The sequence below is a fragment of the Pseudorca crassidens genome, chromosome 19 (genome assembly GCF_039906515.1).
Source record: "Pseudorca crassidens isolate mPseCra1 chromosome 19, mPseCra1.hap1, whole genome shotgun sequence".
Classification (NCBI taxonomy): domain Eukaryota; kingdom Metazoa; phylum Chordata; class Mammalia; order Artiodactyla; family Delphinidae; genus Pseudorca; species Pseudorca crassidens.
The window spans coordinates 4,679,305-4,700,439 of record NC_090314.1 but is presented as its reverse complement, the minus strand read 5'-3'; the positions used below and the strand labels follow the sequence as shown (position 1 = coordinate 4,700,439).

General features: G+C 42.1%; 2 protein-coding genes across 5 annotated transcripts in view; one reads left to right on the top strand and one right to left on the bottom strand.

Moving 5' to 3' along the window:
* LOC137212250 (multidrug and toxin extrusion protein 2-like) overlaps positions 1-21,135 on the bottom strand; it is a 352,581-nt gene that overhangs the window by 150,983 nt on the left and 180,463 nt on the right. The window lies entirely within an intron of this gene.
* ULK2 (unc-51 like autophagy activating kinase 2) overlaps positions 1-21,135 on the top strand; it is a 66,328-nt gene that overhangs the window by 30,854 nt on the left and 14,339 nt on the right. For 2 of the 4 annotated variants that reach the window (XM_067715843.1, XM_067715844.1), the window contains exons 14-18: positions 8,105-8,165; positions 13,691-13,828; positions 16,923-17,068; positions 18,794-18,874; positions 20,727-21,013. In XM_067715843.1, coding sequence (XP_067571944.1) covers positions 8,105-8,165; positions 13,691-13,828; positions 16,923-17,068; positions 18,794-18,874; positions 20,727-21,013 — 713 coding nt within the window. The remainder of the gene's footprint in view (positions 1-8,104; positions 8,166-13,690; positions 13,829-16,922; positions 17,069-18,793; positions 18,875-20,726; positions 21,014-21,135) is intronic. The other 2 variants (XM_067715846.1, XM_067715845.1) reach the window with 2 other exon arrangements.

Below are 21,135 nucleotides of genomic sequence, written 5' to 3'. Positions count from 1 at the left end.
TAGACCAAACATGCTTCGGGGCTGATTGGCTGGGGCAGGGGAAACACACACGGCACATAAGGCAAGTGGCGGGCCCTGATCGTGTGCTGAGAGCTGGCAGCTGCCTTTAAAAATCATCCTGTGTGGTGGTTTTATTTCACTAAAAAGGTAATTAAAACTTTTTAAATTGTGAAATATTTCTAACAAAATTACGCGGCAGATACTCAAATCATCCACCGTGCTAATTTTATTTATGTCAGCATTTTGACATACCTGTTTTAGATGTCTTTTTAAAGGTATAAAATGCTGTAGGTATAGCCAGAGTACTTGCATCATTCTTCTCTTGCCAGAGATATATTCTTCCTCTTGATTTGTAATTCTAATATGCCCCTGTATCCATAAAGAAGATATAGTATTTTTATGATTTTAGTTTCAAGTAAATGTTATATAGAATATTGTTTTCTGTAGTTTGCTTTTTCATATTTTTGCTGTGTATCTAGATCTGTATCTAGGTGTGTATCTAGTTCATTTTAATATATGATATTTATAGTACAACTAAACCATAGTTTATCTATTTCCCTACTGATTATGACTTGGAACATTTCTATCTTTTTACTGTTCAAAATGTGTTATAACAAATGTCCTTGTGCCAGAATTTCTTCCAGGTGGATGCTCTAGATATGTACAACTTCAACTCTATAAAACATTGGTATAAGCAAGCTGTAGCCACTAACACCTCTGTCATGCTGCCCCAATGTTATCATGGTGCCTTCTAAAGATTTCCATCGTTTTTTTTCATATTTAACTTTACCTGGAATTAATTTGTGTAGGTGGAATAAGGGCTCTATCAATTACCCTAGCATTAGTTATTGAATATTCTGTCCTTTCTACACGGATATGCAGTTCCAGACTTGTCATATCAGGCGTATATAAAGGATTTGTTGCAGTGTGTGTGCGTAGATGGGGTGGAAGGTGACGGTGGGGAGCCTCCTAGAATTCTGTGGAGTCACCAGGCTATTCTCAGCCCCCTTTCCTCCCCCATATAGTTTAATTTCAACTTGAAACTCCTACAAAAAACCATCTGGGGATTTTGATCAGCATTGTATTGATTCTCTAAGACCTATTCAGGGACCTAGAGAATTGTCTACTCAGGAATGTTTGTGTGTTTGTTCCTCCACTTAGATTTCTTTAGTGTGTTTTGATGCATGTTTATACTTTTCTATGTAAGGGACATTCACACCTTTTGTTTTATTCAAGTTACCTTTGGTTTTTTTTGTAGTTGTATAAATGTTGTCTTAAAAACATTTCTTTTTTTCCAAAACTGCTCCTGTCGAGGTCTTTTCATGCTGCCAAATCCCAGGGGTCATTTCTCAGTCCTCATCTTTTTGATGTGTCCACAGCATTTGTTATGGTTGACCACACCCTGCCATGTAATTAGTAAAAATTTGTTATTGTGAAGTATATCATATGTATAAGATAGTTTTTGTTTGTTCGTTTTGCGGTACGTGGGGCTCTCACTGCTGTAGCCTCTCCCACCGCGGAGCACAGGCTCCGGACGCGCAGGCTCAGCAGCCATGGCTCACGGGCCCAGCCGCTCCGCGGCACGTGGGATCTTCCCGGACCGGGGCACGAACCCGTGTCCCCTGCATCGGCAGGCAAACTCCCAACCACTGCGCCACGAGGGAAGCCCAAGATAGTTTTTTAAAAGATTTAATTTTTCCTTTTTGGTCACGGCACACAGCTTGCGGGATCTCATTTCCCCAACCAGGGACTGAACCTGGGCTACGGTAGTGAAAGCTTGGAATCCTAAGCACTAGTCCATCAGGGAGCTCGCTAAGATTTAATTCTTTAGGGCGGTTTTAGGTTATACAACAAAATTGAGAGAAAGGTACAGAGATTTCCCATATACCCTTATGTACCCCTTATTTCATAGCTTCCCCCATTGTCATCATCAGTCACCAGAGTGGTACATTTGTCACCAACGATGAACCGACATTGACACATCATAATCACCTAACGTCCACAGTTTACTTTAGAGTTCACTCTTGGTGGTGTACATTCTGTGGTTTGGACAAATGTATAATGACTTGTTTCCACCATTGTTATTATACAGAGCAGTTTCACTGCCTTAAAAATCCTCTGTGGTCTACTTACTTATTTCTCCCCACCTAACCCCTGGAAGCCACTGGTTTTTTTTTTTTTTTTTGAAGGGGACTGCAGCTCCTGCATTGTGGGTGGGACTCGTGGCTCATCTGTACAGCTCCCCCTCCCCCTCTCCTACTTTTTTAAAAATTGAAGTATAGTTAATTTACAATGTTGTGTTATTTTCAAGTGTACAGCAAAGTGATTCAGTTATACATATATGTATATATGTATTCTCTTTCAGATTATTTTCCGTTATAGGTTATTACAAGATATTGAGTATAGTTCTCTGTGCTATACAGTATAGGTTCTTGTTGGTTATCTGTTTTATATACCAGTAGTGTGTATATGTTAATCCCAAACTCCTAATTTATCCCTCCTTATCCCCTTTGCTAACCATAAGTTTGTTTTCTATGTCTGTGAGTCTATTTCTGTTTTGTACATAAGTTCATTTGTATCATTTTTTTAGATTCCGCATATAAGTGATATATGGTATTTGTCTTTCTCTGTCTGACTTACTTCACTTAGTATGATAATCTCTAGATCCAGCCATGAAGCTGTAAATGTCATTTTTCATTCTTTTTTATGAGTAATTTCCATTGTGTATATGTACCACATCTTCTTTATTCATTCATCTGTTGATGGACCTTTAGGTTGTTTCCATGTCTTGGCCATTGTGAATAGTGCTGCTATGAACATACGGGTGCATGTTATCTTTTTGAATTAGAGTTTTCTCCAGATATATCCCCAGGAGTAGGATTGCTGGATCATATGGCATCTCTATTTTTAGTTTTTTGAGGAACCTCCATACTGTTCTCCATAGTGGCTGCACCAATTTACATTCCCACCAACAGGGTAGGAGGGTTCCCTTTTCTCCACACCCTCTCCAGCATTTATTATTTGTAGACTTTTTGATGGTAGCCGTTCAGACTGGTGTGAGGTGGTGTACCTCATTGCGGTTTTGATTTGCGTTTCTTTAATAATAAGCGATGTTGAGCATCTTTTCATGTGCCTGTTGGCCATCTGTGTATCTTCTTTGAAATTTCTGTCTTTTAATTGTGCATTTAGACCACTGATGTTAAAAGTGATTATTGCTGTACCTGGATTAGTATCTACCATATTCATTACTGTTTTCTGTTGTTGTCCTTGATCTTTGTTCTTGTATTTGTCTTCCACTCTTTTTCTACCTTTTGTGGTTTTAATTGAGCATTTATTATGGTTCTGTTTTCTTTCCGGTCTTAGCATATCAATTATACCTCTTTTTAATTTTTTTAGTGGTTGCTCTAGATTTGCAATATACATGTGTAACTAATCCGAGCCCACTTTCAAATATGCTATACCATTCATAAATAGTGTGGGTATCTTATAATATCAATAACGAAATAATCCTAATTCCTTCCTCCCATCCCTTGTATCACTGCTGTCATTAATTTCACTTATATATAAGCTACATAAGTATGTATGTATATGTACACATAAGATATATAGGGAAGCATACATAACTGAGTGCATTGTTGCTGTTGTTATTTTGAACAAATTGTTACCTGTAAACAGCTCATGGAGCTCAATATCAAAAAAACAAACAACCCAATTAAAATACAGGCAGAAGACCTAAACAGACATTTCACCAAAGAAGACATACAGTTGGCCAAGAGGCACGTGAAAAGATGCTCACCATCACTAATTATTAGAGAAACGCAAATCAAAACTACAATGAGGTATCACCTCACACCAGTCAGAATGGCCATCATCAAAAAATCTACAAACAATAAATGCTGGAGAGGGTGTGGAGAAAAGGGAACCCTTTTGCACTGCTGGTGGGAATGTAAATTGATACAGCCACTATGGAGAACAGTATGGAGGTTCCTTAAAAAACTAAAAATAGAACTATCATATGACCCAGCAACCCTACTACTGGGCATGTACCCTGAGAAAACCATAATTCAAAAGGACACATGTACCCCAGTGTTCATTGTAGCACTATTTACAATAGCCAGGACATGGAAACAACATAAATGTCCAATGATAGGTGAGTGGATAAAGAAGATGTGGTACGTATATACAGTGCAATATTACTCAGCCATAAAAAGGAATGAAATTGGGTCATTTGTAGAGATGTGGATGGACCTAGAGTCTGTCATACAGAGTGAACTAAGCCAGAAAGAGAAAAACAAATATCGTATATTAACGCATATATGTGGAATCTAGAAAAATGATACATATGAACCTAGTTCCAGGGCAGGAATAGAGACGTAGACATAGAGGATGGACATGTGGACACGGTGGGGAAGGGGAAGCTAGGACAAATTGGGAGCTTAGGTTTGACATAAATACACTATCGTGTAAAATAGATAGCTAGTGGGAACCTGCTGTATAGCACAGGGAGATCAGCTCGGTGCTCTGTGATGACCTAGACGGGTGGGATGTGGCGGGGTGGGAGGGAGGTCCAAGAGGGAGGGGATATATGTCTACATATAGCTGATTCATTTCATTGTACAGCAGAAACTTAACAACATTGTAAAGCAATTTTACTCCAATTAAAAAATAATAATAAAAATAAAAGTTTTTATTTTACCTTCACTTCTTCCTTCTTCAGTGTTCTTCCTTTCTTTATGTAGATTCAGTTTTCTGATCCATATTATTTTCCTTCTCTCTAAAGAACTTCTTGCAAGGCAGATCTACTGGCAACAAATCCCCTCAATTTTTATTTGTCTGAGAGTCTTTATTTCTCCTTCATTTTGGAGGATAATTTTGCAGGGTACAGAATTCTAAGTTGGTGGTTTATTTCTCTCAACACCTTAAATATTTCCCTCCACTCTCTTTCTGCTTGCATGGTTTCTGAGGAGAAGTCTATGTAATTCTTATCTTTGTTCCTCTGTAGGTATGGTGTTCCTTTCCTCTGGCTTCTTTCAGGATATTTTCTGTATGTTTGATTTTCTGTAATTTGAAAATGACATGCTGACATGTAGTTGTTTGGGGCATTTACCCTGCTGGGTGTTTTCTGAGCTTCCTGGATCTGTAGCTTGGTGTCTGACATTAATTTGGGGAAATTCTTAGTCATTGTTTCAAGTATTTCCTTCTGTTGCTCCTCTTAATTCTCCTTCTGGAATCACCATTATGTACATGTTACACCTTTTATAGTTGTCCCACAGACTGTGGATATTCTGTTCTGTTTTTTGGGTTTTTTTTTTTTTTTAAGTCTTTGTTCTCTTTGTTTTTGGGTTTTCAAGGGTTCTCTTGAAATAATACTCTTGCTCAGAGATTCTGTCCTCAAACATGTCCAGTTTACTAATAAGCACACCAAAGACATTCTTCATTAATGTTACAGTGTTTATCCCCAGCATTTCTTTTTGGATCTTAGGATTTCCATCTCTGCTTACCTTGCCCATCTGTTCTTGCATGCTGTCTGCTTTCCCCATTAGAGCCCTGAGCATATTAATCATACTTGTTTTAAATTCCCTGTCTGATAATTCCAACATCCCCACCATGTCTGGTTCTGATGCTTTCTCTGTCTCTTCGAAGTGTGTTTTTTTGGGGGCTTCCCTGGTGGTGCAGTGGTTGAGAGTCCGCCTGCCAATGCAGGGGACACAGGTTTGTGCCCCGGTCCAGGAAGATCCCACATGCCACGGAGCGGCGGGGCCCGTGAGCCATGGCCGCTGAGCCTGCGCGTCCAGAGCCTGTGCTCCGCAACGGGAGGGGCCACAACAGTGAGAGGCCCGCGTACCGCCAAAAAAAAAAAAAAAGTGTTTGTTTTTTTTTTGCCTTTTGATATGCCTTGTAATTCTTTCTTTTTTTGTTGTTTAAAGAAATAAGATTCTTTTTTAAAAAATAAATTTTTTTTTTTATTTTTGGCTGCGTTGGGTCTTCGTTGCTGCACGTGAGCTTTTCTCTGGTTGCGGCGACTGGGGGCTACTCTTCGTTGCAGTGCGCGGGCTCCTCATTGTGGTGGCTTCTCTTGTTGCAGAGCACGGGCCCTAGGCGTGGGGGCTTCAGTAGTTGCAGCACTTGGGCTCAGTTGTTGTGGCTCGTGAGCTCTAGAGCACAGGCTCAGTAGTTGTGGCATACGGGCTTAGTTGCTCCGTGGCATGTGGGATCTTCCCGGACCAGGGCTCGAACCCGTGTCCCCTGCATTGTTGGCAGGCGGATTCTTAACCACTGCACCACCAGGGAAGTCCTGTAATTCTTTCTTGATAGGCGCACATGATGTACCGGGTGAAAGGACCTGCTGTCAATAGGCCTTTAGTGATGTGGTGGTGAGGAGTGGGCGAGTCCTGTGATTGGGGCTCTGCCTTGCGTTGAGCCTGTGCCTCTGGGCTGTGAACTTCACAGGTGTTTCAGATTCTTCCTCTCGCCTCAGGTGGAACAGGAGGACTCCAGGGGCCTGGAGTTGGGTGTTTCCCGCACCCCCCGCAATTAAATTACTGAGTTTAAAGTCACTTGAAAGCATCCCCAGACTTCCCTGGTGGCGCAGTGGTTAAGAACCCACCTGCCAGTGCAGGGGACATTGGTTCGATCCCTGGTCAAGGAAGATCCCACATGCCGCGGAGCAACTAAGCCCGTGCGCCACAACTACTGAAGCCCACGCACCTAGAGCCCATGCTGTACGACAGGAGAAGCCACCACAATGAGAAGCCTGTGCACCGCAACGAAGAGTAGCCCCCGCTCGCCGCAACTAGAGAAAGCCCACGCACAGCAACGGAGACCCAACCCAAACAAAAACAAAAACAAAAAATCCTCAATAAAGAACTTAAAAAAGAAAAGAAAGAAAGTATTCATTCCCCTCTGGTGGTTATGCTACCAAGTTGATATATGATTAGGTTCTATCACTTCATTTTATTTTTGATTTCTAGGGCTTGTTCTTTTCTTTTGACTTAATTTTGTTTCATAATGATGTATGATTCCAAACTCAAAGCTACAAAATGAAGAGGTGAACTCTTAGTGAACTCCAGCTTCCAACCCTGTCCCCTCTGCCCCGTTTCCTCCGTAGGAAACTGTTGTCTTTAAAATCGACTCCTTTCTTGCCCCTCTCTTTATCCCCTTACCCTGATTCATTTTCCTTTTATACATCTTATCACTGCCTGGTACTATTACCTTCTTTCACTACTAGAATGTAAGCTTCATGAGAGTAGTGACCAAAGTAAATGTGTTTCTCAGTTCCATGTAGGGCCATTCAAAAGGATATTTGTGATTATTTTTTTCCTTTTTGAGTATTTTGAGGTTACCATAGTTTATTTTATTTTTAAAAATTTATATTATTTGGTCAACACTGCTATTTCACATCAACACATATGAATTATACCTTTGCAGCGATGTAAAGGTCACACAGGGCAGTATGATCTAGTGGGTGTAGAGGCGACAGGCCCCTGTGTTCTGAGCTGTGCTCTATTCCCTTAGACGAGTGATATCTGAGCATGAAGATGGCCTGTGGCATCTGTGTCCAAGAGGCCCCAGTTTCATGACATCTTGTTCAGCTACCCGTGCAAGACACAGGAGAGTGTCATGCAGGAGTGTGGGTGCTCCAGCATTAGAGTGAATTAGACGTCGGATACAGGCAGCTGTACTAGAACGTGACACACATGTTCCTAAAAGTCACCACACCCTGCAAAGTAGTTCAGTAAAAACCACAGAGTTTATGGGCAAATTAGGATTAGGAGCACAACACTCAAAACCTTTGTCCATGGCACATGAAAAGGAACATGATAAAAACAGCACAGGTTTTGCACATGGTAAAAGGTGAAGAAATATGTATACACTGCAATACACTTACCCTGAAAAGACCTGATGTTGGCAGCCTGTGAATTCAGCTGGGTGCAGTGTTCCGTGCTCACCTGTTGTTACTCATGGGCAAAATCACAACATAAGCAAATGGTAAATTCGTACTGTGATCAGATTGTTTCCTAATAGTCATGTTGGAACAATATATATACATTTTTTAAACAGGTGGTATAGCAGAACTGACTGTATTTTTCTCTTTTCCCTTTAGATGATATGCTGATGGGCACTGCTGGCAGACGTGCTTCTAATGAGTTCTTGGTGTGTGGAGGGTATGTTTGCATATATTTCACTAAACATTTTTTCATATTTTTTGTGTGTGTGAGTAAATTATAGAACTCTGTGTTCTTGATGTAAAATTTACTTTGTTTCACAATCTATTCTTTAAAAACTTTTTAAATTGTGTTAAAAGACATAAAATCTGCCATCTTAACCATTTTTCAGTTTGAGTTCAATAATAGCATTAAGTATATCCACAATGTTGTGGAACAGATCTCCATATACTTATTTTTTTAAATATACATTTATTTATTTATGTATTTATTTTGGGCTGTGTTGGGTCTTCATTGCTGCACACCGGCTTTCTTTAGTTGTGTCGAGCGGGGGCTTCTCATTGTGCTGGCTTCTCTTGTTCCAGAGCACGGGCTCTAGGCGCACAGGCTTCAGTAGTCGTGGCACGTGGGCTTAGTAGTTGCGGCTCGCGGGCTCTAGAACACAGGCTCAGTAGTTGTGGCGCACGGGCTTAGTTGCTCCGCGGCATGTGGGATCTTCCCAGACCAGGGCTTGAACCCATGTACCCTGCATTTGCAGGCGGATTCTTAACCACTGTGCCACCAGGGAAGTCCCTCCGTATACTTTTATATGGTTATATATTATATTGTTATATTTAGATCTTTAATCTATTTTTAGTTGATTTTTGTATACGGCATAAGATAAGGGTCCAGTTTCATTTTTTGCATGTGGATGTCTAGTTTTCCCAGCACCATTTGCTGAAGAGACTGTCCTTTCTCCATTGAGTGGTGGTGGCACCCTTGTCATAAATCATGTGTCCACGTATGCAAGTGTTTGTTTCTGGGCTCTCTGTTCTGCTCTACTGGTCTATAGATCTGTCTTTATGCCAGTGCCACACTGTTTTGATTACTGTAGCTTTGTAATATGTTTTTTAAAAAATTTATTTATTTTTGGCTGTGTTGGGTCTTCCTTGCTGCGTGCGGGCTTCCTCTAGTTGTGGCAAGCAGGGGCTACTCTTTGTTGCAGTGCATGGGCTTCTCATTGTGGTAGCCTCTCTTGTTGTGGAGCATGAGCTCTAGAGTGCAGGCTCAGTAGTTGTGGTGCACGAGTTTAGTTGCTCTGCAGCATGTGGGATCTCCCTGGACCAGGGCTCGAACCCGTGTCCCCTGCATTGACAGGCAGATTCTTAACAACCGCGCCACCAGAGAAGTCCTGAAATATGTTTTTAAATAAAAAAGTATGAGACCTCCGGGAATTCCCTGGCGGTCCAATGGTTAGGACTCAGTGCTTTCACTGCTGTGGGCCTGGGTTCAGTCCCTGGTTGGGGAACTAAGATCCCACAAGCCATGTGGTGCAGCAAAAAAAATAAATAAATAAATAAAAAGAAGAAGTATGAGACCTCTAATTTTATTCTTCTTTTCCAAGATTATTTTGACTATTCAGGGTCCTTGCAGATTCCACATGAATTCTAGGATAGATTTTTTTATTTTTCTATTTATGCAAAAATTGCCATTGGGATTTTTTTTTAACATCTTTATTGGAGTATAATTGCTTTACAATGGTGTGTTAGTTTCTGCTTTATAACATAGTGAATCAGTTATACATATACCTATGTTCCCATATCTCTTCCCTCTTGTGTCTCCTTCCCTCCCACCCTCCCCATCCCACTCCTCTAGGTGGTCACAAACTACCGAGCTGATCTCCCTGTGCTATGCGGCTGCTTCCCACTAGCTATCTATTTTACATTTGGTAGTGTATATATGTCCATGCCACTCTCTCACTTTGTCACAGCTTACCCTTCCCCCTCCCCGCCATTGGGATTTTGATAGGGATTGCACTGATCCATATAAAACACTTTGGGTAGTACTATTGACATCTTAAATACTAAGTCATCCAGTATATGGAAATGAGATGTCTTCTTTAATTTCTTTTAGCAGTGTTTTGTAGTTTTCAGCATACAAGTCTTTTGTCTCCTTGGTTAGACTTACTCCTCAGTATTTTATTCTTTTTGATACTATTGTTGGTGAGATTGTTTTCTTAATTTCCTTTTGGGATTGTTCATTTTTAGTAAATGGAAATACAGCTGATTTGTGGGTGTTGATTTTGTATCCTGCACCTTTGCTGAGTTTGCTAGCTCTAATATGTTTTGGGGTTTTTTTACATGTGAAATCTTTAGAGTTTTCTACATTTAAGGTCATGTTATCTGTGAACAGAGATAATTTTACTTCTTCCTCAGTTTGAAAGTCTTTAATTTCTTTTTCTTGCCTAATTGCTCTGGCTGGGAATTCTACGTTGAATAGAAGTATTGAGAGTGGCCATTCTTGTCTCATTACTGATCGTAGAAGAAAGGCTTTCTGTCTTTCACCATTGAGTATGCTGTTAGCTGTGGGCTTTTCATATATGACCTTTATTATATTGAGGTAATTTCCTTCTGTTCCTATTTTATTTAGTGGTTTTATCATGAAAGGGTGTTGGATTTTGACAAATGCTCTTTCTGCCTCAATTGCGATGATCATGTGATTTTTGTCCTTGTTCTGTTAATGGTGGTATACTGTAAATCCCATTTGGTCATGGTGTTTGATCCTTTTAAGGTGCTGTTGAATTTGGTTTGCTAGTATTTTGTTGAGGATTTTCACATCAAATTTCATCAGGGATATTCTCTAGTTTTCTTGTAGTGTCTGTGTCTGGCTTTGGTACTAGGGTAATGCTGAACTCATGGAATGAGTTGGGGAGTGTTCCCTCCTCTTCAAATTTTTGGAAGAGTTTGGGTGTTTGTGTTAAGTCTTTAACTGTTCGATAGAATTCACCAGTGAAGCCATCTGGTCCTAGACTTGTCTTTGTTGGGAGGTTTTCAGTTACTGATTCAGTCTCATTACTAGTAATGGGTCTGTTCACATCTTCTTTCTTCATGATCCAGTCTTGGTAGTTTGTGTATTTGTAGGATTTTTTCTGTATCTTCTAGGTTATCAGTTTGCTGGTAAGCAATTGTTCATAGTATTCTCTTAAAATCCTTTTTATTTCTGTGGCATTTTTATGTCCCTTCTTTCCTTTCTGATTTTGAGTCTTTTCTCTTTTATCCTTAGTTAATCTTGCTAAGGGTCTGTCAATTTCATTGATTTTGATAAAATCAATTTCATTGATTTTATTTTAAAAAAATAAACCAACTCTTAGTTTCCTTGATTTTTTTCTATTGTTTTTCCATTTTCTCAGTTTTCTTTACCTCTCCTCTAATCTTTATTATTTCCTTCCCTCAAGTGGAAGACAACCAGAATCTTAGAAAAAGAGTTCTGAATAAATCAAGATGCATAATCTGTATATGTTCTGCCATCTACCTGTTATTTCCTTCCTTCTGCTAACTTTGAGTTTAGTTGTCTTCTTTTTCTAGTTCCTTGGGGGATAGAGTTAGGTTGCTGATTTGAGATCTTTTCGAACATGAGATACAGACTTCATCTTAGCACTACTTTGACTGTATCCCATAAGTTTTGGTACATTGTGTTTTCATTTTTCTTTTTCTCAGGTTATTTGCTGATTTTTTCCGAGATTTCTTCTTTGACCCATAGGTTGTTTAAGAGTTGTGTTGCTTAGTTTCCATGTATTTGTGGATTTTCTAGTTTTCCTTCTGCTGTTGATTTCTAGTTTCTATCCTGTGTGACTGATTGGAAAAGATACTTTGTATGATTTAAATTTGTTAAGATATGTTTTGTGGCCTACCATGTGGTACATCCTGGAGAATGTTTCCAGTGCATCAGAGAAAAATGTGTTCTGTCAGTGGGGGGAGTGTTCTGCAGCGTCTGTTAGGTCCTGTTGTCTGTGGCACTGTTCAGGCGGTTGTTTCTTTATTGGTCTTCCATCTGGTTGTTCTATCCATGATTGAGGGTGTGGGTTCAGCCTGTGATTATTTTTGTAGAATTGTCTTTTCTCCCTTCAAGTCTGTTATGTATGTGCCTCATATATGTGGTAGTGCTGATGTTTGGTGCATGAATATATATAATTCGTATGTCTTCCTGGGTAATTGACCCTTTTATCATTATATAATGTCCTTTTTTTGTTTCTTATAACAGCATCTGACTGAAAGTCTATTTTGTCTGATGTTAATGTAGCCACCCGTGCTCTCCTTTGGGTACCATTTGCATGGAATATCTCTTTCCATCCTTTCACTTCCAGCCTAACAGGGAAAGATTTATTACTGCCATTTTGTTACTTTTCTGTATGTCTTGTGGCTCTTTTGTCCCTCATTTCCTCTCTTACTACCTTTGTATCTTGTTGTTTCTTTCAGTACTGATATGCTTTGATTCTCTTCTCATTTCCTATTGTGTATATTCTGTAGGTATATTCTTTGAGGTTACCATTGAGATTATATAAAATAATTTAAAGTTATAACAATCTATTTGAAACTGATAACTTCAATCACATATAAAAACTCTACTCGTATAGAGTATAAGAGTATACTGCCCCCCACCTTTATGTTACTGATGTCCCTGATTACATCTTTATTTAGTGTACCCATTAATATCTAGATTTATAATTTGGGGGTACTTTTGTCTCTTAGATTCTTTTTTTTTAAAATATTTATTTGTTTATTCATTCGTGCATGCATGCTGTGCTGGGTCTTAGTTGAGACATGGGGGATCTAGTTCCCTGACCAGGGATCCAGTCCAGGCCCCCTGCATTGGGAGCATAGAGTCTTAACCGCTGGACCACCCAGGAAGTCCCTAGATTTTCTTTTTATTTAAATATGAAGTAATGGTTCCAAAAGTTCTAAAGTGACACTTTAGAAGATAATCATATTGTTTGTTTGGGTAACTAAATATATAATCTCTTTATCTCTGTAAGGTTGTAATTGGGCAAAAATGGGAGAGATTGTGGTTTTTTTAGAATTACAGAAGGGCAAAAGAAGGAAATAACTCATCTTTCTTAAGGCCCAGTACTGTCCCTGATGTTTTAAGGTATGTTGTAAATTGAATTGAAAGTCATCTAAGGACATGCTGTTTCTGAATTTATGAAAAGCAAGGAAAGAAACCAGCTACACTACAAAATGTGGACCTCAGATGGGTTATGTGCAGGGAGAGTCACACAGTGTATAGGGAGAGTCACACAGTGTATTTTCAGTCTGCATCAAAGTCCAAGTTCCTTGGGAATGCTTACTGCACTCATAACTTTGTAAACATTCCAGTCATCTCTACTCTTGAACTTCCTGTTCTTGTACCCAGCATATTTTCCTAGAAGTATTTTTCCTCTTGCATGAGGAGTGAAGAGCAGAGGGTGAGCAGATGAAGCTGCGTTTTGTGGCCTGTGGCTCTTCCTGTTGTTGCAGAGGGGCCTCTGTCCCCTTCTTCTTACAAGCCTTCCTCCTCAGTGTGCATGTGCAGACCAGTAGACTTCTGTAAAGGACAAGTGTGGTTTTTTTGGCTTTATGTATATTTTCAAGATGATCATTTCTTATTCACATTCAGAAGTGATCATTTGGCTTCTTATAGAATTTCCTCTAAATACCACCAATGCGTCAGATGAAAGGAAAGCGGTCTCACTTGTATTTCTTTCCTTTTTCAATGAATGATGTCTGCAGGCAGTGTCAGCCCACTGTGTCCCCTCACAGCGCAGCCACCCCCATTCCCGTCCCTACTCAGATAAGGAACTACCAGCGCATAGAGCAGAACCTCACCTCCACTGCCAGCTCTGGCACAAATCTGCATGGCTCTCCAAGGTAAGCTAGCAGTTGCTTCCTTTCCCAATTCTTCTTCCTTTCTTTTAAAATTGTTGTTGTTGTGATTGAAACATCTGTTAATTTCCATGGTCGACTTAGACTCTTACGTATGTGTATAATGGAGATGTACAAAATTGAATAATAATAAATTTTTTTGTAATGGATCTATTTAAATGATATTTAAGCTTGGCTGGGTAATTAATATAGTATGATATATATATATATATATATATATATTTGTCCACAAGTATAATTATTTTTAAGAATTGAGGAAGAACTTGTTAAAAAATGAAATCTCACCAGTTTTAGCAGACTATGTACATATTATTTATTTCTCCCACATCCTAAAACCCCACTCAAGTAGAAAAGGAATGACAAAGGTATAAGCCCACAAAGACAAGTAAAACGAGAATAAGTATTGAGTGGGTGACCGCTTCCGATGCGTTTCTGGAGGTGAGAAAGAGAACAACGGAGGGGTGCCTGCTGTCGCCACCGGGCAGGGTAAGTGTGTGAGCAGGCGGGGCTCAGGCAAAACAGGGCAGCCAGAGTCATAGCTCAGGCGGGGTGGCCAGACGGAGGCGGACGGCTGACAGCAGGAAAGCTGCATCTGGAGGAAAGTGCATGAGTGCAAAGAGAGGAAAACTTACGTGAAGAACTAGTACCTCAGAGCTAGGTTAGAGACTGCATCTGTAAATAAGAACGAAATGCTACTGAAAACAAGCGAAGTAAAAAAGACCTCTTGGACATTACAAAACAGAATAACTGAACTAAACAAAAGTAAATGTTGGAAGACAGAGTTGAGGAAATATTTGAAATAGATAATCAAATCAAGAAGATGGAAAGTGTGAATTAATAATAATCTTCAAGGATTAATTAGTTTAGGCATTCTAGAAAGAAAACTATAATAGCGAGGAAGAAAATTTCCAGGAAATAATTATGAATTTTTTTTCCAAAATTGGAGGAGACAAGATTTTAGATTAAAAGGACCCACCAAAGGAATAGCTCAGTGAATGGAAAAGGATCCTCACCGTCTTGTGCGATGTAAATTAAGAAAACTTCTAGGAAGAGTATTTGGCAATACCTGTGAAAATCAGTAATGCATATATCCTTTGACCCATCAGTCAGCTTCTGGTAACTTATTCTAAGATATATATTCCTTGCCTGTGTATAAAATCGTATGTATACAAAGTGGTTAGTTGTTATAATAGCAACGGATGAGCAATAAGCCCAGTGCCCACCAGTAAGGGACAGATTTATTCTGATCCATCTGTGACAGTGGAACACCTTCCAGAGAGAGTCAGGAAGCTCTCTGTGTGGTGAGGTAGGGCGGTTTCCAAGGTACATTGTGAAATGGAAAAAGCAAAGTGAATAACAGTGCACTAGCAGTGGTTCTCAGAGTGTGGTCTGCAGCTCCATTTCAGAGGGTCCATGAGGTGGAGACCGTTTCCATGGTAATTCCAGGATACTGTTTGCTTTCTTCACTGCGCTGACACGTGCACTGTTGGTGTGAACGCTGTGATGGGAAAGCTGCTGGTGCCTCAGGACAGGTCACGGGAGTGGCTCCCGTTCTGCTGTTAGCCCTGGTCTCCTTACCTCCACACACTTATAGTACCTAGGAGTGTCTTTAGTGAAACAGTGAAAGGTATTATCTCTCTTTGAAAATCTCCACCTTGAGTGGAAAGTAGGCATAAAGCACCTTTGCTGCACATCGGAGTAGTGGTCCTAAGGAAAAGCCCTTGTATGGTTGTTTTCATGGTGAGCTGACTTTTACCCACTTTTTCATGGAACACCTGGTGCTTGAGAGGACAGCTGTGGCTGTGGTGTTGACAGCCATTTTGTCAAAAGTGAACTAAGTTGGTGGTGATATTTTGATATGAATGTGACTTTTTGATATTGTATAATGCGTCAGCGTTCGGAATATCTGCATAACTCTGTCAACCAGTATTTTCCAAATGACCAAATTTTTTAAAAAGCATACATAGATATAAGATCCATTCCAAGTACAAGATATTTTTGCCAGAGAATGGAGTTTAATGGAACAGAGTACAAATTTTACCGATGTGGTTTCAGATTCCATATTGCAGCTGATCTTAGAAATGACCACTTGCTGAGTTTTGGGGTGGCATCAAAGAGGAGTGTCACAGTATCTGAAAGGCTACCAAAGTGCTCCTCCTATTTCCAGTTACAAATTTATAAGGCAGTGTTTTCTTCATGTACTTCTCCCAAAATAACACATGTAACAGACTGAATGTAGAAACAGTTATGAATACCCAACTGCCATCTCTTGAGCCAGACGTTAGAGATTTGCAAAATAATGTCATGCTTCTCAATAATTTGTTTTGGAAAATATTTTTCATAATCTTGTGTCATAAGTTTATTATTTTTAATGAATTAATAATTACAAAAATTTCTCAGTTTCAACTTCTAGTACCATAAAAATCAATAGATATAATAAGTTGCATAAATAAAAACTCTGGTATCTTCAGTAACTTTAAGAACATAAAGGGGGGCTTCCCTGGTGGCGCAGTGGTTGAGTCCGCCTGCCGATGCAGGGGACCCGGGTTCGTGCCCCGGTCCGGGAAGATCCCACATGCCGCGGAGCGGCTGGGCCCGTGAGCCATGGCCGCTGAGCCTGCGCGTCCGGAGCCTGTGCTTCGCAATGGGAGAGGCCACAACAGTGAGAGGCCCGCGTACCGCAAAAAAAAGAATATAAAGGGGATCTAAGACAAAAATGTTGAAAATGATTGGTATGGAATCTATTACCTTTGTTAAAACAAGATGAAAATAAGATTATATATTCAGTTTGCTTGTTTTTGAATTAAGGAACTCTGGAAGGATACATTAGAAACTAAAAATAATGGTAACCTTTTGAGCAGGATTGAGGAAGTGTTGGGAATTAGGTAGACAGATACAAGGATGGGAGGGAGACCTCACTCTGTATAATTTTATAGGTTTTATGTTTGTTGCATATCACTACGTTCCATATGTTTAAAAAATCTACTCCACGGCATATTGTTAGGAAGTTTTAGGAGAAAAGACAGAAATAAAGTCCTAGAACCTGCCGGTGAGGGAGTAATATTATTTTTCCCTTTAGATCTACGGCGGTACGAAGGTCTAACACCAGCCCCATGGGCTTCCCCCGGCTGGGATCCTGCTCGCCGGTGCCGGCAGACGCAGTACAGGCGGTCGGACGAAGACTCTCCACGGGGTCTTCCAGGCCTTACTCACCTTCCCCTTCGGGTAAGGAGAATTTATAGCAGTTGTTTCCAACCTTTTTTCATTGTGACCAGTGCGACATGACACTCCCTTTAGGAACACTGGCTCACGATGGCAGTGAGTCCCAGCTGACTGGGAGCCACATCCCGCCCCTCCAACCCTACCCTTCTCTGATTCCCTCTTGAGAATCTCTATATAAAGCCATTAAGACCGCTGTCGGAAACAGGATGATATAAATGGGTCTTGCGGATAAAAAGCATCTCCACTGGGTTTGGGCTCTAAACACAAACTCAGAAACCCTAGGTGAAAGTACATAAAATGCCTACCCTACTTGGCACTAGGAGTTAGGAGGATTAAAAGGCAGTAGAGTACGTGACAGCGCTGGGTTACGTCCACCAGAGGCCTTCCCGCTGCGGGGGCGACCGGGTGGCAGCTCCACTGCGGATCCTCCCACCTCTCCTGGACACCGCGGGGAGCAACACGGGGAGCTCGAAAACAGCCGCCCAAGGCACGCAGGGAGGCCACAGAACAGCCAATCCCAACCCAACAGGGAGACCTCGAACCACATTTTCAGGGGCTTAGCTAAGAGAAAACGCTCCCGCTTCAGAACACACGCGAGAGAGGCCAGGGCAACAGAGATCCAGAGACCGTGAGCAGCGGCCTCCTAGCGGCGACGTGGGGGAGAACGGGAGCGGGGAGGGCAAGCGTGCACGCGCACACACGCACGCGCGCACACACACGCACGCGCATCCAAAGGGGGAGGCCCCACCCCCTCCATCTCCGCCCCGGAGTAGGACTGGGAGGGAGGGGCGCGCCTCGGAAGCAGGCGGAGCGAGCGGGACCGAAGCCTCGCCCAGCATCCTCGGTTCACAAGGCGAAAACCACAGTGATAATGTTTTTTAAAAGTTAATGTCACCACTTCCCTGTGGCAGTGGTTTGGACACTACTCTTAAATGAAAAATCTTATTCAAGCCAAGTCTTGGCGTGTCCTCGCCCCCTCAGAGGCCCCCGGGCTCCCCGGAGTTTGCGGACGAGGCCCCAACACTTGCTCTCAGGGACGCGGCCCTCCCTCGGGGTCGCCCACTGCTCCGCCGCTGCTGGAGACGCACGCGTCTCGTCTACTTGAGCGCCTGGAAGCCTTCCCCGCCTCCCACTCTTGCTAATTCGGGTTCGCAGCGGTAGATGCAAAGAAGGGGGCTGCAGAAATGTGCACGGAGCGCCTGGGCAGCTGCTGTGAGGGAGAGCGGGTAGGAAGCAGGGACCGCAGGGCGCCCTTTCTGACCACCTTGTAGGCCTGACCCCCGGGGCAGAGGGCTGGAAGGAGGGGTGGGCAGGCTCTCGATGGCCAGTGAGTTCTGAGGAGCGTCCCCAGGCACAAGCCACCCAGAATCACCGTGACCCACACAGTCAGGCTGGGCCAGCCCGGGGGCAACCTCAGTGGGAGGGGAATGCGGCAGGTGGGAGGGGAATGCGGCAGGTGGACGGGCAGCAGCTGGGCCCCGGCAGCTCCACGCCCGAGACCTCCGTCAAAGGTTTGCCTGGCTCTTACCCAGTCTCTGCCCTCCGGGCAGGTCCTACGGTGCTTTGATCTCAGCGTGCCCAGCACGCTGTGGCTTAGGACATGTGAGCTGAACTACATCTTCGCTAAATTGTGTCAACTGTAATGTACGATCTGTGCATGTGTCACCTTTTCCATGCTATATTAGTTGTGAGCCATTTCTCCCTGCTTTACCCTTCCCTTCTTCACAGTTGGCACCATTCCTGAGCAGTTTAGTCAGTGCTGCTGTGGGCATCCTCAGGGCCAGGAATCCAGGAGCAGGAACTGGTCAGGTAGGAGATGGACTCGCAGTGTTAATAGTTTAAATACCATCGTAAGTGAATTCAAGATATGTTTTTCCAGTCTTAACAAACCAACAGAGTTTACGTGAAGTATTTTCTCTGCTCTCCTGTCTTTTATGCTAATGTGCTCTAGTGTATCATTGCCGGTTGGTTATCGCCTACGTATAGGATTCTTTTATGAGACTAAGTCCTAGGAATTACACAACTTGGCTAAACTCTGGTTGTTGTCCCACAGATAATGAAAATCAATCTAGAAAATGAAATTTCATTACTTTAATACTGGTTTTGATAAAAGCTACCAGTTAGCATCAGATAAAAAAAAACTAATGGATGTTTATTTGCTTTATTATATAAAATATACATGCCTGAAAAGATCTGCGCAAATCACACTTTGATAAGTCAAATTTTGTATGTGCATTTGAGGAGTTGGGCAGTTAAAGGAATGCTCTGTTACTTAGAAAAGCACTCTTGGGACGTCTCTGGTGGCGCAGTGGTTAAGAATCCACCTGCCAACGCAGGGGACACGGGTTTGATCCCTGGTCCGGGGAAGATCCCGCATGCCACGGAGCAGCTAGGCCCGTGCACTGCAACCACTGAAGCCTGCACGACTAGAGCCCATGCTCCGCAACAAGAGAGGCCTGTGCACCGCAGCAAAGAGTAGCCCCCCATCTCCGCAGCTAGAGAAAGCTTGCGCGCAGCAGCAAAGGCCTAACGCAGCTGCAAAAAAAAAAAAAAAAATCAATCAGGTTTTTTAGAGAAAAGAAAAGCACTCTTTTCTAGGTTTAGTGTTTCATATTTTGTGTTTCTTTAAAAATAAAGCTTGATTAACTTTCTCCAGATCATAACACTTTGTCAGTGTTTATTTGTGTATGTGTACGTGTATACACACATGTATGGCAGAACCCAGTTCTGAAAAGTGAAATGGTAGATTTAGGATGAGATAAGCCAGGAGTGGTTGGCAGCAAGAGCTCCTGTTTATTGCTACCTGTTTGGGGAAAGGTGATGGTTACCAGCCACTAAGAAGGTTTGTGTGTCTTTAACGTTATTGGTGGTAGTTCAGCTTGCAAGAAACTCCAAGGAATTTGTAACTGGAGCCCCAGGCTTAGTGAATGTTAAGTCAGCAACAGCAGGGTTTGTGGGGGGGAATCCTCTTGTTGTAGCCAGCTGTTCATCGTATCAAGACCCCATCCCCCAGAGTCCCCTTAAGAGGCAATAATATCTGTGGACAAGTGTTTTCTTTGTAGAGAAGATGGACACTTTAGGTTTTAAATGAATTTCGTGAAACTGACAAAAATATGCGTATGCTTGTTATTTTTAGACAAAATCCAGGAAAAGTATATTATCGTTCTAATTTTCTTTCCAACATTCTTTTTTGAATAAAGAGCTATTCTAGTTTAGCTTGAAAAGTTTCTTTTAGTTGCTATGTGAGAAAAGAGAATAATTACATTGATACTACACACATACATGTCGATATAAAGAGTGAAAATCATCTCGTTCCATGTAGATTTTTGTTGTTTTTGTTGGCTTTACGCGCTCTTTAGCTCTCTGTGGTGCTGACTAGACGTTATGTTAATTGAGTTGTGTGCCCGCTGTTGGTAAAACAGCCGACAGACCCGTCGTCACTAACCCCTGTGTCCTGGGAAGGCCAATGGCAGTGTGCTTGTCACTGTTTGTAAAGAATGCCAAAAAATGTCTCTTGCCAGGTAAACAACTTTTGGAATATCTCACAGGAAACAAGACATTCATTGGAACTCTCCTTGAAGAGGTGTCTTCTTAACTCGCCAGTTTTTGCCCTGCACTTCTTCTTCCCTTTGGGTTAACGCTGTCTCTGTGTCCTCGGCAGGCTCTCCCGTGCCGCAGCCTCCGTCGCCCCAGCCACTCTTGTTGGGTGCTAGACTGCAGAGCGCCTCCACCCTCACTGACATCTACCAGAGCAAGCAGAAGCTCAGAAAGCAGCACTCGGACCCCGTGTGCCCGTCCCACGCCGGGGCTGGGTGCAGCTGCTCCCCCCAGCCCAGTCGGCCCGGCAGCCTTGGGACCTCTCCCACCAAGCACGCGGGGTCCTCCCCGCGGAGTTCCGACTGGTTCTTCAAAACTCCATTACCAACCATCATTGGCTCCCCTACTAAGGTGTGTTTATTAAGCCCTTTTGTAGATGTTGTGACTTTGCTAAATTAACATTTATTAACTGGGGCATTTTGTTCCGGGTGGTCAGCTGAGATCCAGCAACGGACCACAGGAGAAATTGAAAT